The sequence below is a fragment of the Xiphophorus hellerii genome, chromosome 14, assembly GCF_003331165.1.
Source record: "Xiphophorus hellerii strain 12219 chromosome 14, Xiphophorus_hellerii-4.1, whole genome shotgun sequence".
Classification (NCBI taxonomy): domain Eukaryota; kingdom Metazoa; phylum Chordata; class Actinopteri; order Cyprinodontiformes; family Poeciliidae; genus Xiphophorus; species Xiphophorus hellerii.
Window position 1 is genome coordinate 244,513 of NC_045685.1, and position 13,277 is coordinate 257,789.

The window sequence follows — 13,277 nt, forward strand, 5'->3', positions numbered from 1 at the left end:
TATTTGCAAACTCCTCAAACATCAATATCTCAACCACTATTTTCAATCCGTAGTATTTGGCAAGATGACTGCAAATTGATAATTCCAGGGTCAAACCTTGAGGTCCAAACCTTTCTATCAAATGTGGCAAAAGAGCCCACACAGCATCAACTGGACAGAGCAACCCTACGCCCTCACAGCTTGCTCATGTTCCCACATTCAGACTTATTCATGCCCTCTAACAGGAACACACTGCCAGTGGAGATGCATCCATCTTGACTAAAAGTGAACCAGATATTAACTGGATAGAGTGAGACTTGACAATGGAGAAGGTTCTTTGAGATATTAAAGAAAATAACTTACTCTATTACAGGGGTCTCAAACTCCAGTCCTCGAGGGCCGCAGACCTACAGTTTTCAGATGTGCCACAGGTACAAAACACTGGAATGAAATGGCTTAATTACCTCCTCCTTGTGTAGATCAGTTCTCCAGAGCCTTGCTAATGACCTAATTATTCTATTCAGGTGTGGTGCAGCAGAGGCACATCTTAAGGTTGTGGCCCTCGAGGACTGGAGTTTGAGACCCCTGCTCTATTAGTTTTGGTGTCTGTGGCCTCATCACCAAATGTTAATATGTTTTCATTTGTGAAAAATTTCCTGTTCCGCTTTAGCTTTCTGGTCAGCTTCATGGTGGACGCCAGAGGTGGAGCCATGCGTGGTTGCCGACATAATGGCCTCCGCATCATCATTCCACCCAAGAAATGCAGCGCCCCAACAAGGGTCACCTGTCGACTGGTGAAACGGCACCGTCTGGCCACCATGCCCCCTATGGTGGAAGGCGAGGGTCTGGCCAGCAGGCTCATTGAAGTGGGGCCATCTGGAGCCCAGTTTCTTGGGTAAGGCTACAGGTGGAGACTTAAAGTAGACACAGACTATTGGAAGAGTTATGCCAGCAGACACATATAGTAATTCTACAGAAATATGTAATAACATGTTTGTCAGTCTTGGAAGCACACTTAGACAAGAAGTGCTCTTCATTTAAAGTGCATATTTCACTTTAAATGCATGTTGAAGCCTTTGTGTCATAACAGGTCTAAAATTATTTTTTTTTGCAAAAATGGCCCATATTTCAAAATATAAGGTATTAGTACCTACTCTACCTAGTGACCACTGTTAATGACATAGATGGAGGAGAACGTTCCGGACTGTGCAGCTAAACACATTGAATAAGACCTGGAGGAGGTGATTAATCCTGAGCATTAAATCAGCTACATGTTTAAGATTGAAGGCTCACAGCCAGAAGTTAGAACTGTTGACAGGACCGTAAACAGAGATCATATAAATTGTAGAAGAGCAGATATTGGAATGGAAAACAACATGCACACAAACCAGGGTTGCCACCTTTCAGATATGAAAATAAGTGACGCTCACCACAGTGGGCTGCCCACAGAAGTGGTACACTTAATTTTATGGCTGGTTTTTTTTCTTGTAAAAACAAAAACTCAGTAGTGCAATCATTACAAATATGGATTAGAGTGCCCAAAAATTGCACTCCAATCAGATTAGTATAATTTCAACCTGTTAAGTGGAAGTAGCTTAAGCTTCAAATCAGCAAATATAAAAAGTACTTGGTAAAAAGTTAAATAGTCAAGTACTGAATAACTGATCATAACACCCGATTTAATATTTTAAATTCATGTCAAACAGCCTAATGTAAGTTCTGTGCAAATTCTGGTATTATAAATAATAATACCAAAATATTTCGAAGGAGTTGGGCTCAGAGGCTGGTTCTAGACCACATTTACTACTGGGGTTGGGGTAGTCAGTGTTTTTTCATAGGGGCAATTAAAAAAGAATTAAATAAAAAAACAGGGCAATATTGTATAAATGAACCAAAGAGCCTCTGAGCTGCAGGTCTATGTCTGGTGCAGTTTTGTTAGTATGTTTTTTCTTCATTCTTGTAGCTTGATAGGAAGTCAGGTTATCCAAACTGGCAACCCACATAAATAAAAGTGAAATGATATTGACCACCAAACACTATCATTGTTTCACACTATCAAAAAACCCCAAGAAACGTTTTAATGTAGGACAAATAAACATTTTCTCTTCACAATATTTATTTATTTACTGTTAATCTATTAGTATAATTTGTTCCTTAAATTGCCATTTATATTATTTTGGCTATCATACTATTATATGAGAAAATCTATCATCCAAAATGAACATCCAAGTAAATAATCAAACCATAATAGTCTACTAAAAGCACAATAAAAACTTAATCAATCATATCAAAATGTTCTGTGCCATATCAGCCTCAGGAGATGATTGAGGGATGAAGAGACTCTGATGTCTGGTTCTTTAGGTTCTGGCGGGTCTGCAGTGTTCCTCTCCTGATCCATTCTGTCTTTTGTCGTACAGTAGCACACTGCGCCACTGAATATTGCCGATACATTGTAAATTATTTTTTTAATGCCTGTTTTCATCCTCACTGAACTTGCTGAGCCTGGGATGGGCGTCTTCCCACTCACATCTGTACTTTTGCAAGAGTTTTTGCTGTTAAGGTCATGGTGGAGTACAGTTTAAAAAGACGCGGGTTGATAGCAGCTCACTTTGGCTGTGTAGTGTTCGTCTCTAAGCAACCATACCAACAGTGTTGGACCGCAGTGTTCTGGAGGGCCTTTTGTACATACAATTAGAGTCAAAAATATTCATATTCCAGGAAATTTGAATAACTCTCTCCAACCACCTTCTTCCAGGTCAAAGCTCCGACTCTGGTTTGTCTCTTCTCCCCATCGTTGTCTTTCTTCCCCTTGCTGCTTCTGCTGTGTTATGGTGGTACTGCAGTGGATTTCAGCCTGATTTTGTAATTTCTTCTGGATCCCATCTAATACTTATTTGGGTTGCTTTTGTTGTAAGCCTCCTCACAGAAGTATGCACTGCAGATTGCCATGTTAGCTGACATACTATTGGTAGTGAAATCTTGACTTCCCAGCTGGACAAATCTCACGCAGAGCTAAAATAATTTTTTTTCTGTTGTTTTTTTCCACCGCCACACCCAGACCAGTTGCAGCCTGATCAACCACACATACGTTTTAATCACACCTGAGCAAACAAAACCTCCGCAATCAGCAATCAGCTCAGCAATCAGACAGCAGGGCTCCGTTCTCCTCCAGTTACATCATGCAAACCACACGATTTTTCTAGAAGCAGAGCTTTTTTGGTGATTCAATACTTTAAAACTTTCGCTAGCTAGTTACAGGCCAAATACAGCAACCATATTTACAATTTGACCTTAGAAAATACTTTTCTACCATTTAAAAGAACCTTAAATATGCACATTAAGATGCATTAGCAGTGTGAGAAAGGTGGGGGGGACCTTCTGTATTCTTGATTGCTCGACTTACAATTTGCTGCCCTCTTTCTTTCAGACTGATTTTCCCCAGCTTCTGCCTAACTTCAGCTGTTTATGTATCTGTTCTTGCTTCCTGCCAGTGCCAGGGTCTGCCAGTCTTTGCTCTCCAGCATGCCCAGTTTGATTTCATAACAGCTCCTGTCTAACTACTTTTAACTGTTAATCCTTAATCTTAACGATGGCTTTTCTTATGAATTCCACCTACAGAAATGCACCACGATTGGTTTTATATGTGGCTGGTTATGTCCTCCAGTGGTAAAATGTGGGAATATGTCAAAATATACTGTAAGTTACAATATTAGGCTATCCAATGGACAATTAGCCTTTATGTGCAGACAAGCTGGAAGTTCCCTAGCACAGTTATGATATTCTAATTAACGTTTTATTATATTTATGGTTATACAGCACCGTCCTGGTAATAATATGTTAAAGGTCTGAGAATTTATTTCATTAGAAATAAATGGAAAATCTTTCCAATTTTCAAGTGTCTAAGATAAACAGACCTCTGTGTCACACCCCAGGATAACATGGATACTATTTAGGTTCCTTGGAACACAAATCAATGCAATCATGCTTTAGTTATTAAATCACTGCTGCAACATATCAACAACTATACTGTGCTGTTTGTAAAGTTTCACATCAAAACTTAACAGCAATTATTTGAGTTACTTAGCCTATCATAAGGGGAAAAAATGGGGGTTGGGGAATATAAATACCACAGTGTTCATCTGGACTGGACTGGAGTGGAGAGTCCAGTCCAGGACTGGACTGGAGACACAACAGTGAAGAATCTATAAGAAGGAACAGAGCAGAATGGACTTCTTGAGGAAGCTAAGATCCTTCAAGGTTTGCAGCAAGATACTGCAGATCTTCTATCAGTCTGTTGTTGAGAGCTTCATCTCTTCTGCCATCATCTGTTAGGGCAGCAGCATCAGAACCAGGGACCTCAAAAGGCTCAACAGCCTTATAAAGAAGGCTGGTTCTGTTCTGGTTCTGTTCTGGGGACGATTGTGGAACCTCTGCAGATGATGATGCAAAGAAGGATTCTTCATAAAAGCTAGAAAATTATGGGCAATCCTGAAAATGCTCTTCATATGACTGTCTTGAGAGAACAGAGTCTTTAGTCAGAGGCTTCTTCAGATTTCCTGCAATACAGACATCTACAGTAGATTTTTCCTGGTAACAAAACTCTTTGAAGAACAACAACATTTAAATTCCTTTCAGAATCAGTAAAGTATTTTTGAATCTGAATTGAGTTGAATTGATTTTTCAGAGCTATACAGTATTTTCACAGTGTCATTCATTCATTTATAGATATCACATTTTCTAACTAAATATTTCCTAAGTAAACAAAATAATTTACTTCAAGCTAACTATTTACCTTATAAAAAATTTTAGTTAGCAAGGTAATATTTAGTTTGAAACAAAATATTTAGTTTGCAGTTAAATGTTTAATTCCAAAGTGAATATTTAGTTTGAAGCCTAATATTTAGTTTGCAAGCAATATTTTTATAGACTCGAACTAAATTTTGGCTTGCTAGCTGAATATTTGGTTAGCAGGCTAAATATTCAGCTTAAGGCTAACTACATGTTTACCTTGCAAAGAAAAATTGCCTTGCTAAATATTTAGATTAGTTAGCCAGCTAAACATTTAGCCCCCAAATCTTTGGTTATTTTGTCCGTCATGAGGGAGAAAAATAGCGGTTCATTTGTCAAAGTCATATTTTCACCATGTTATACATTTATTTATGAGAGTTTAAACTAAATATGTAATTAGTAAGCTAAGCTTCTAAATATTCAGTTTAAAGTTAAACATTTAGTAGCAAGTTAAATATTATTTTGCTAACTACAAATTTTGTTATAATGTAAATAGTTGACTTGGAGCAAAATATTTTGACTTTGAAAATTCAACCCCTGTTCTTCCCCTTATGATTGGCTAAAAAACTCAAATGATTGCCATTCAGTCTGCGCAACTTTACAAACGGCATACCATAAAAAACACCCATAATATAGTATTTTCCAAACTGAAATCTGGTTGATTATGCTATTGCAGTAAGAAGTCCAGATTTGAATGTTTTTTGTGCAGGATGCTGTAACCTTCAATAGTCTTTTTAAATGATGTGTCTTTGTATTTCTTTCTTTCTTTTTTTGAGAGAACAATCACATGCTTACAAAACAATTAGATTTTCCATTCAACCAAAACATTGTGTGCTTTCTCCTCCACTCTGCTGCGGATGGATGCTTGGCGTATCACACAGTAAACTCCACCTCCCCACAGCCCCTCCACCTTTAAATGAGGGAGAGAGTTTGGTTAGCAGAATCCTCCAGCTTGGTCCACCGGGGACTAAATTTCTTGGGTAGGGTGATAAGGCTTTATAAAGCATAGAATATTGCAAGGGAAACAATCTATGGATGCCAACCTCAGTTTCTGCCTTTCACTTCATATATTATTTCTGCATGTTTTTTCATATTTTGTAACCCCTTCCCTTAATGTCTGGGACCTCACTTTATGTGTTGCACTTCTGTCTGTTGCTTTGCCTTACCCTCTTTATGCTTTATTCTTTAGTTTTTTCATAGAAACTGTTCTTGTCACTTGTAATCCCCACCACATTGGACAAAAAAGTCAGGTACCCAGAATGATTGGTTGATGTTAACATGATTTGGTATGAGTGGCATATAGAAGGCTGTGATGGGCCAACCACAGTTTGATGGACATGCACACCTTGCATATGTATAGAACAGATCTGAGCAACCAGAACGACATTAGAGAGCATAACAGTGACCAAAGAGCAAAATATTCTGTCTGAAAAACATCTAACCAACGAGGTCACCCTGTCTTTTCTCAGTCAAACTTGTATTAGGACAGTTCCAGCAGATGTTTGTCAACATGCCATTGGAGAAAACTCTTTTTACTCTGATATGCTTGTTCTACCACCCTTTATATTGGCAGTACAATAAAATAGGTTGTATTTATAAACTTTTTTTTAAAGTATTGTAACCACTGCAGTCACATGACCCTCAGTCAGTTTCACTGCATTTTTGCCATTCTGTCTGGGTACTTAGCTTTTTGTCACTAAGTATACAGCTCTCTTTATCAGTTTGTGAAATTGAAATGGTTGTTTGGCCATAGTAAGCTGACTGTAGTGTTGTTTTGCTGCTCTTTAGCGCTAAGCTACAAACTAGAAATTCTGGCAAATAATTCTTAGTAGTTGGTCGGTGAACAACACTGTTGAAATTTACATCATTAAATGTTTTGCTGCATCTTTTACTGAGTCAGCATGATCCATACAGTTTACAGTAGGAATGCATTGTATTTAATGACGGATTCCTTGATGTATTCATCAGCAACAGTGTCAATTTAAAAAGTAGGATTGCCAGGCCAAAGAACCATTTCACATGAAAATGAGCTCTTGCATTTTTAGTTTTATATTTGTGGCCTTTTCTTTCTACATGCTGATGGAATATTTTACTTTTGTATATATTTGATGGACAGTGAAGTATCTTAACTGATCTTATTTCAGTTATATAAATGCTAATGTGTAAGAAGTACTTCAGCTAATATCGTAATAATATTCAGCTATTAAATATCTGCTTTGCATTCCAATAGAATTCATAAACAGTGACTTCAGGCCTATCAACAAATCTCAGTGTAACCTTTGCACTTTGCTCAGTAGTTTAGCACTAGTTTGACACTAATTTGGACATGTCAAAGAATTCTATAACAAATTTTACCCCTGCTCTGAGATTTCATGTATGTTGCACATATTTACCACTGCAATGGAATTTATGCAGTTTACTCTCAAATGTTTCAGCAATGAACCCATTCCACTAGTCAGTCACTCTGTCTGCACTGATAAAACTTCAGTTACCTCAGCCTCACTGAGGCCAAGGCACCAAACAATTGCTGGCACAACGTTATCTTCCATCAGACCATAATCTGAGTGATATACTTTATCTTCCCTCATTTCCTCTAGTCCTGTGATTGTTGAAATCCCCCACTTTGCCTCACTCCGAGGGAAGGAGCGGGAGTTGGTGATCCTCAGAAGTGAGGCAGGAGAAAGCTGGAAGGAGCATCAGTGTGAATACACACCAGAGGAACTCAATCGGATTCTAAATGGCATGGATGAGGGTCAGTGTCTGGGTGCTAGTGGCCCGAAACAAGCCTGAACAAAAATACAACTTAATCATACATATGGGGAGTTGTTTGTGAAGGTAGAATAATCTGGGTTTTTTAGCCTGTCGTAAGAAAATGAAATGGGGGTTCATTTTATTAAATCATAATTACACCATGCTATTCATTAATTTATCAATTTCACAATTTCAAACAAAATATTTAATTAAATTATTTACTTTACAAACTAAATAGATCTTAGGTTTGTATATATTTAATTTACAAACTAAATACTGGTTAACTAAAACTAAATATTTAGTTAACAAGCTAAATATTTAGCTCCAAACTAAATGTTTAGTTACACTAATTATTTAGCCTTAATTTAAATATTCAGTTAACATACTAAATATTTAGTTTGAAGATAAATATTTAGCTGTTAGCTAAATGTTGACCTGTAAAGCTGGTCAAATCATGGCTGCCATTAGTGAACGTCTGTGTGCCCAACAAAAGGGCTCATCCTCTGTTTTAAGCTGAAATGTTGGATATGATGAGAGGAGAAACAATGGAGACGCGACATGAGCAACAATGGAAGTGAATCAGTCACCAGCAGAAGTTTATGCAGAGGGTTAGGGTTAAATAAAATAAAAGACCCAGCTTTTATTTTGGTACTTCTGCTTATCGCCAAGTGACTTTGCATAATAGCTAAATATTTAAATGTGTGCTAAATATTTTGGTTGAAACTAAGGAAGCTTTAAACTAAATATTTAGCTTGAGGTTAAATACACTAGAGTTCAAAACAAAATATACAAAATATTGAATTAAAAACAAAATTTATAGTCAAGAATATTTAAACACATTTAATTCCAAAATAAATACTAGTTTGAAACTAATCATTTAGCTTGCTGACTAAATATTTAATTCAATATGTTGTTTAAAATTGTGACATTTATGAATGAATGAATAATATAGTATGACTTTGAAAAATAAACTCCCATTGTTTTCTGTTATAATAGGCTAAATAATCTAAATTATTGCTGCTCATTTTTAAGGGTTTAACTTTGCAAGCAGCACCTCGTACATGGAAGTCCTGACATTTGTCCTGTTTCACCTCCTGCCTTTAGAACTGGACCCACCAGAGGAGCTGGAAAGGAAACGCCTTTGCAGAATTATTACAAGAGACTTCCCCCAATATTTTGCAGTGGTGTCACGCATCAAGCAGGATAATAATTTGATTGGTCCTGAAGGAGGTATCCTAAGCAGTACTGTTGTGCCTCAAGTCCAGGCAGTTTTTCCAGAGGGGGCGCTCACCAAGAGGATTAGAGTTGGACTTCAGGTAACTCATTGAACCTGCAGTCACACTTTGATACCAAACCACCTGGTTTTGTTCATTTTTTGTCATCGTCTTTTACAGGCTCAGCCAGTGAATACAAGTGTAGTGAGAAAGATCCTTGGAAACAAGGCCTCCTTCAGTCCCATTGTCACCCTGGAGCCTCGCAGGAGAAAGTTCCATAAACCCATTACCATGACCATCCCTGTCCCCAAGAGCAACTCTGACCCAATTCTTAATGGTTTTGGAGGGGACACGCCCACATTACGACTTCTCTGTAGCATAACTGGTCAGAAAATGCTCATGCATACTTTTACAAATCTAAGCGGTGCTTGTTAAGACCCTTTCTTACTCTAAGCAAATAATTTTGTGTCAATGTTCAGGAGGAACAACGCCTGCACAGTGGGAGGACATAACAGGAACAACACCATTAACATTTATTAATGACTGTGTCTCCTTCACCACCAACGTTTCTGCAAGGTAAGAATGTTGAGTCCTGCCTATGACAAATTATTTGTTGAATTCTGGGTGACTGAGCCATGTAGATTTCTGCTGCTTCTTATTTCAAGGTTCTGGCTGATAGACTGTCAACAAGTCCAGGAATCTGTCAACTTCTCCACTCAAGTGTATCGAGAGATCATCTGCGTTCCCTACATGGCCAAGTTTGTGATCTTTGCCAAGACCCATGACCCAATTGAGGCCCGGTTACGCTGTTTTTGCATGACTGATGACAAGATTGATAAAACACTGGAGCAGCAGGAGAACTTCACTGAGGTGGCTCGGAGCCGGGATGTAGAGGTGAGATCGAAGGTTGGACCCCGAATTGATCAAAGCCTCATACTGTGGGAAGCCATTACAGACTACTGAGAAAATAAATATAGTTTATTTATTTAGTTTTTGTTACATATTTGCTATGCTTTTTTATAGCCTCGACACCACCAGTAACAAATACATTTTTTTTCTTTTTATTTAAATTGACTTGTGAGAGGGTTTATAAGAAAGAAGGGCTGGAATGAATCCATGGTCCCTGGTCCACCACAAGTCATCCTTGGCACCTTCACATAGGCAGTAGATAAGTAGAATGCAATAAAGAGCTGTATCCTGTCATCTTTCTATAATAATAGCTTTTTTGTCAAAAGTGATTTTGGATATAAAAACTACCAGCCCCTTTTTCACTGTCAAAGGATAACAAGTGCAAAACAAAACGACTTTTGGCAAAAAATGACAGACCATTTATTTTAGGAAGGTGATGATTTGGTGGGCTATTTACATACTCTACTGACTAATTTTGTCAGGTACTGGAAGGGAAACCTATATATGCAGACTGTTTTGGAAACCTGGTTCCGCTCACCAAAAGTGGCCAACATCATCTGTTCAGCTTCTATGCCTTTAAGGAGAACAGGCTAGCACTCTTCATCAAAGTAAGAATGGTTCCTTGCTACATTACAGCAGAACATAAAGCTGTGTTTTATTCTGTCATTTACATGTTCTAGTACATATTAAAGCATAAGCCAGTTCTGTGATCTGCCTGCTTATGTAGATCCGAGACAACACCCAGGAGCCATGTGGTCGACTGTCATTCATGAAGGAACCTAGGAACTACAGGTCACTTCACCAAAATGCCATATGCAACCTCAATATCACGCTTCCATCTTATAGCAAAGTAAGAACTCTACAAAAATCTATTCTCCATCTATGCATTCCTGTGTTAAAACTGGCATCCAGTGAGCCAGTCTTATCAAATGTTTAGCTTTTAATAATGTTGGACTTGGTGGCAGTTTTTGCTAATAATATGGCCAAGGTTAAATTATTATTTGATATTCAATAGTGGTATGAAAACACAAATGACAACGATGACCTGAATAAATGTAGAACAGAAAAATGTTATCCATATCAACCTGGTTCTTTGTAAAAACATAAATCTTTGGTTAGATAATCAATAAATTATAGATTAATAAATAATCAATTATCTGTAAATGAGCAGATTTCCTTTTGGTTCAGTTTCACTTGCCACACCCCCCCTCTGAGTCATATCTGCCCTGTAGAATCAGCAGAACCTGCATGACAGCATGACATGAGCTAAAACATTTGAAATGCCAACAAATGCTCCATTGCAGGAAACCCAGGAACCAGTGACATCTATCAGCCCAAAAGGGAGTAAAGATGGGAATCATTATCCACATATACAAAATGCATGCAACAGAGTGGCACAGTTACTCCAAAATAACATTGACTCATCTAAGAGATGACAGAGAAGCATTGACAATGTCAACATGTCTTGTCACAACAAGACAGGGAGGCTGGATAGACTGACTGAGACTCCAGAGGAAAATAGCTGGGGGGGCACCGGCTTGTTGGGTGGGGGGGTAAACCAGCCTTTTCTTTAATATAAATACATGAACAAACCTTTATGTAACCTTTCAAATAAAATTGTCATGTTTATTAATATAAAATAAAGGGTAAAGATGTAAACAGTGACTTGTATAAAATGTTGAGTAACTATGTTCAAATTTTCATAAACATTAGTTTATATGTTGCAGAAATCTAATGTTTCCAATCTCTGAAGTTTATTTCTCTATATACAAAATCAATCTACTTAAGAGCAGCAATAATAATATTACTCAAGTAAAAGAAAAAAAGTACAATGCCGTAAAACTACTCATATACAGTAAGTACCACAAAGTTACTCACGTTAATGTAACCAGTTGTCATGGATTAGTCATCATTTAGCTAACATTATCTGCATTCAAAAGCATTACTCAACTCACTCAGTTAGTTTGTGAAAAAACTGTGCAAAGTCCTTTGCCTTTGCTGCCATGATTCTCACACATCCATTTCTGCACAGCAGCAGTTCTCCATCGCTGCTGCACAGCTGTAAAACCGGAGCGAGCATCTTAGGGGTCATGTTACATTTAAAGGCGGCTCAGAAAAACTTATGACATGTTAACAATGGATTAAACAGATGTAACAGCTGAAAAATGTCTGGGGAACATTCCCACATTTCCCCGAGAAGTGTGAGAACCCCTGCTGTATCAAAACGAGATAGGAATAACAGAAAGTTGGCCACTCTGAGGGAAAAATAAAAAAACTGCTTCCAGGCCAGGGGGGCACAGCAGACTATTTCCTAACCTAAAACTAACACAGAATTTCAAAAGCAGATCATCAAGCTGACAATCAAACACGGTGGTGGTGGAGTGATTGCCTGAGATGCTTTGTTGATTCAGCAAAAGAGAAAGTCCAACAAACCGCTCAAGACCTTTAGCTTAATCAAAGTTGAATTATGCAGCAGAACAATGATCCAAACCAAACCAGCAGGTCTCCTTCTGAATGGCATCAATAAACAAAAGGAAAGTTTTGGATTGGACTTTTTCTCCTTAAAAAATGAAATCATAATTTAAAACCTGTTTTTTGTGTTTGACATAAAAAACATTTAAGTAATGCCAAAGCAGAAGAAATCTGTAAGGGGTAAATGGTTTGTATGGCACTATATGTAAATTTGAACATATCAAGTGGCAAACAATCATTGCCACAACAACCATTGCCAGCATTATTATATTACTGTTGCACCAGGCAACGCCATCTCCAGGTATGAAGACGGAGGGTTGTGAAAGTAATGGTGTGTTTGTAGTGCGGCTTTTCAGGTGTAATCCAGAGTCCAGACTTTAACTAGATAGTGTTTGTCTCCATGTCTGTCAGTTGAAGTTTGACAGATGTGATAGGCTGTGTTTGTTACTACATTGAGAATTTATTTCCACCTGTCTTTACTGTTCCTGTGTTTATATCTGCACTCCCTTCTGCTTCCTGCTACTTTTTGCTCTCATAAGGACTCAGATTCAGACCAAGAGCATGAGGAACAGGTAAAAGCAGCCACTGCTTCCTCTTCCCCTTTCTTCCCAGCTGATCATCCGGTTCACTGCCTAACCATTAGCACTAAATGGGTTTTTGCAATGTCCTAGCTTGTTTATGACATAGTTGATAAGATTAGAATTTCTTTAAGATACATTAATGAATGTGATGTACAGTATCTGTTGAGTGTAGTTTTTACTAAGTAGTTGTGTTGGTGATTTTTATACAGCCATGGTCATCTAAGCTAACTAACTGTAAGCCATTCTATGTGTTCTCTTTCAGACCGGCAGAACCTTTGAGAAATGTAAGCTATTCTTTTCATTTCTTCTATTCTTAAAGAAATTCTGGACACAAAACACATTTTGATGTGTAATGTCTAATTTAATCTCATTATTCTAACAAAAGCAATGATGTGAGGAATATATCCAATGTACATAAAAATAACTAAAAACATACATCCAGGCTGCTCTCATAATTCAAGCCTTATGAGCTCTACATCATCTCCATGTTGTTGTTCTGTTTCTCCTGAGGCTTAGCTACTTCTCTTGCCTTTTCTTTTAGTTTCACCTTTACGATTGTCATTCATTTAACAATTTAACCTTC

General features: G+C 37.8%; 1 protein-coding gene across 31 annotated transcripts in view; it reads left to right on the plus strand.

Moving 5' to 3' along the window:
• ank2b (ankyrin 2b, neuronal) overlaps positions 1 to 13,277 on the plus strand; it is a 250,031-nt gene that overhangs the window by 181,084 nt on the left and 55,670 nt on the right. For 18 of the 31 annotated variants that reach the window (XM_032582192.1, XM_032582194.1, XM_032582187.1 and 15 more), the window contains 11 exons: positions 650 to 874; positions 5,649 to 5,747; positions 7,365 to 7,519; positions 8,623 to 8,834; positions 8,913 to 9,117; positions 9,212 to 9,308; positions 9,398 to 9,626; positions 10,124 to 10,249; positions 10,369 to 10,491; positions 12,653 to 12,685; positions 12,957 to 12,978. In XM_032582192.1, coding sequence (XP_032438083.1) covers positions 650 to 874; positions 5,649 to 5,747; positions 7,365 to 7,519; positions 8,623 to 8,834; positions 8,913 to 9,117; positions 9,212 to 9,308; positions 9,398 to 9,626; positions 10,124 to 10,249; positions 10,369 to 10,491; positions 12,653 to 12,685; positions 12,957 to 12,978 — 1,526 coding nt within the window. The remainder of the gene's footprint in view (positions 1 to 649; positions 875 to 5,648; positions 5,748 to 7,364; positions 7,520 to 8,622; positions 8,835 to 8,912; positions 9,118 to 9,211; positions 9,309 to 9,397; positions 9,627 to 10,123; positions 10,250 to 10,368; positions 10,492 to 12,652; positions 12,686 to 12,956; positions 12,979 to 13,277) is intronic. The other 13 variants (XM_032582215.1, XM_032582196.1, XM_032582197.1 and 10 more) reach the window with 3 other exon arrangements.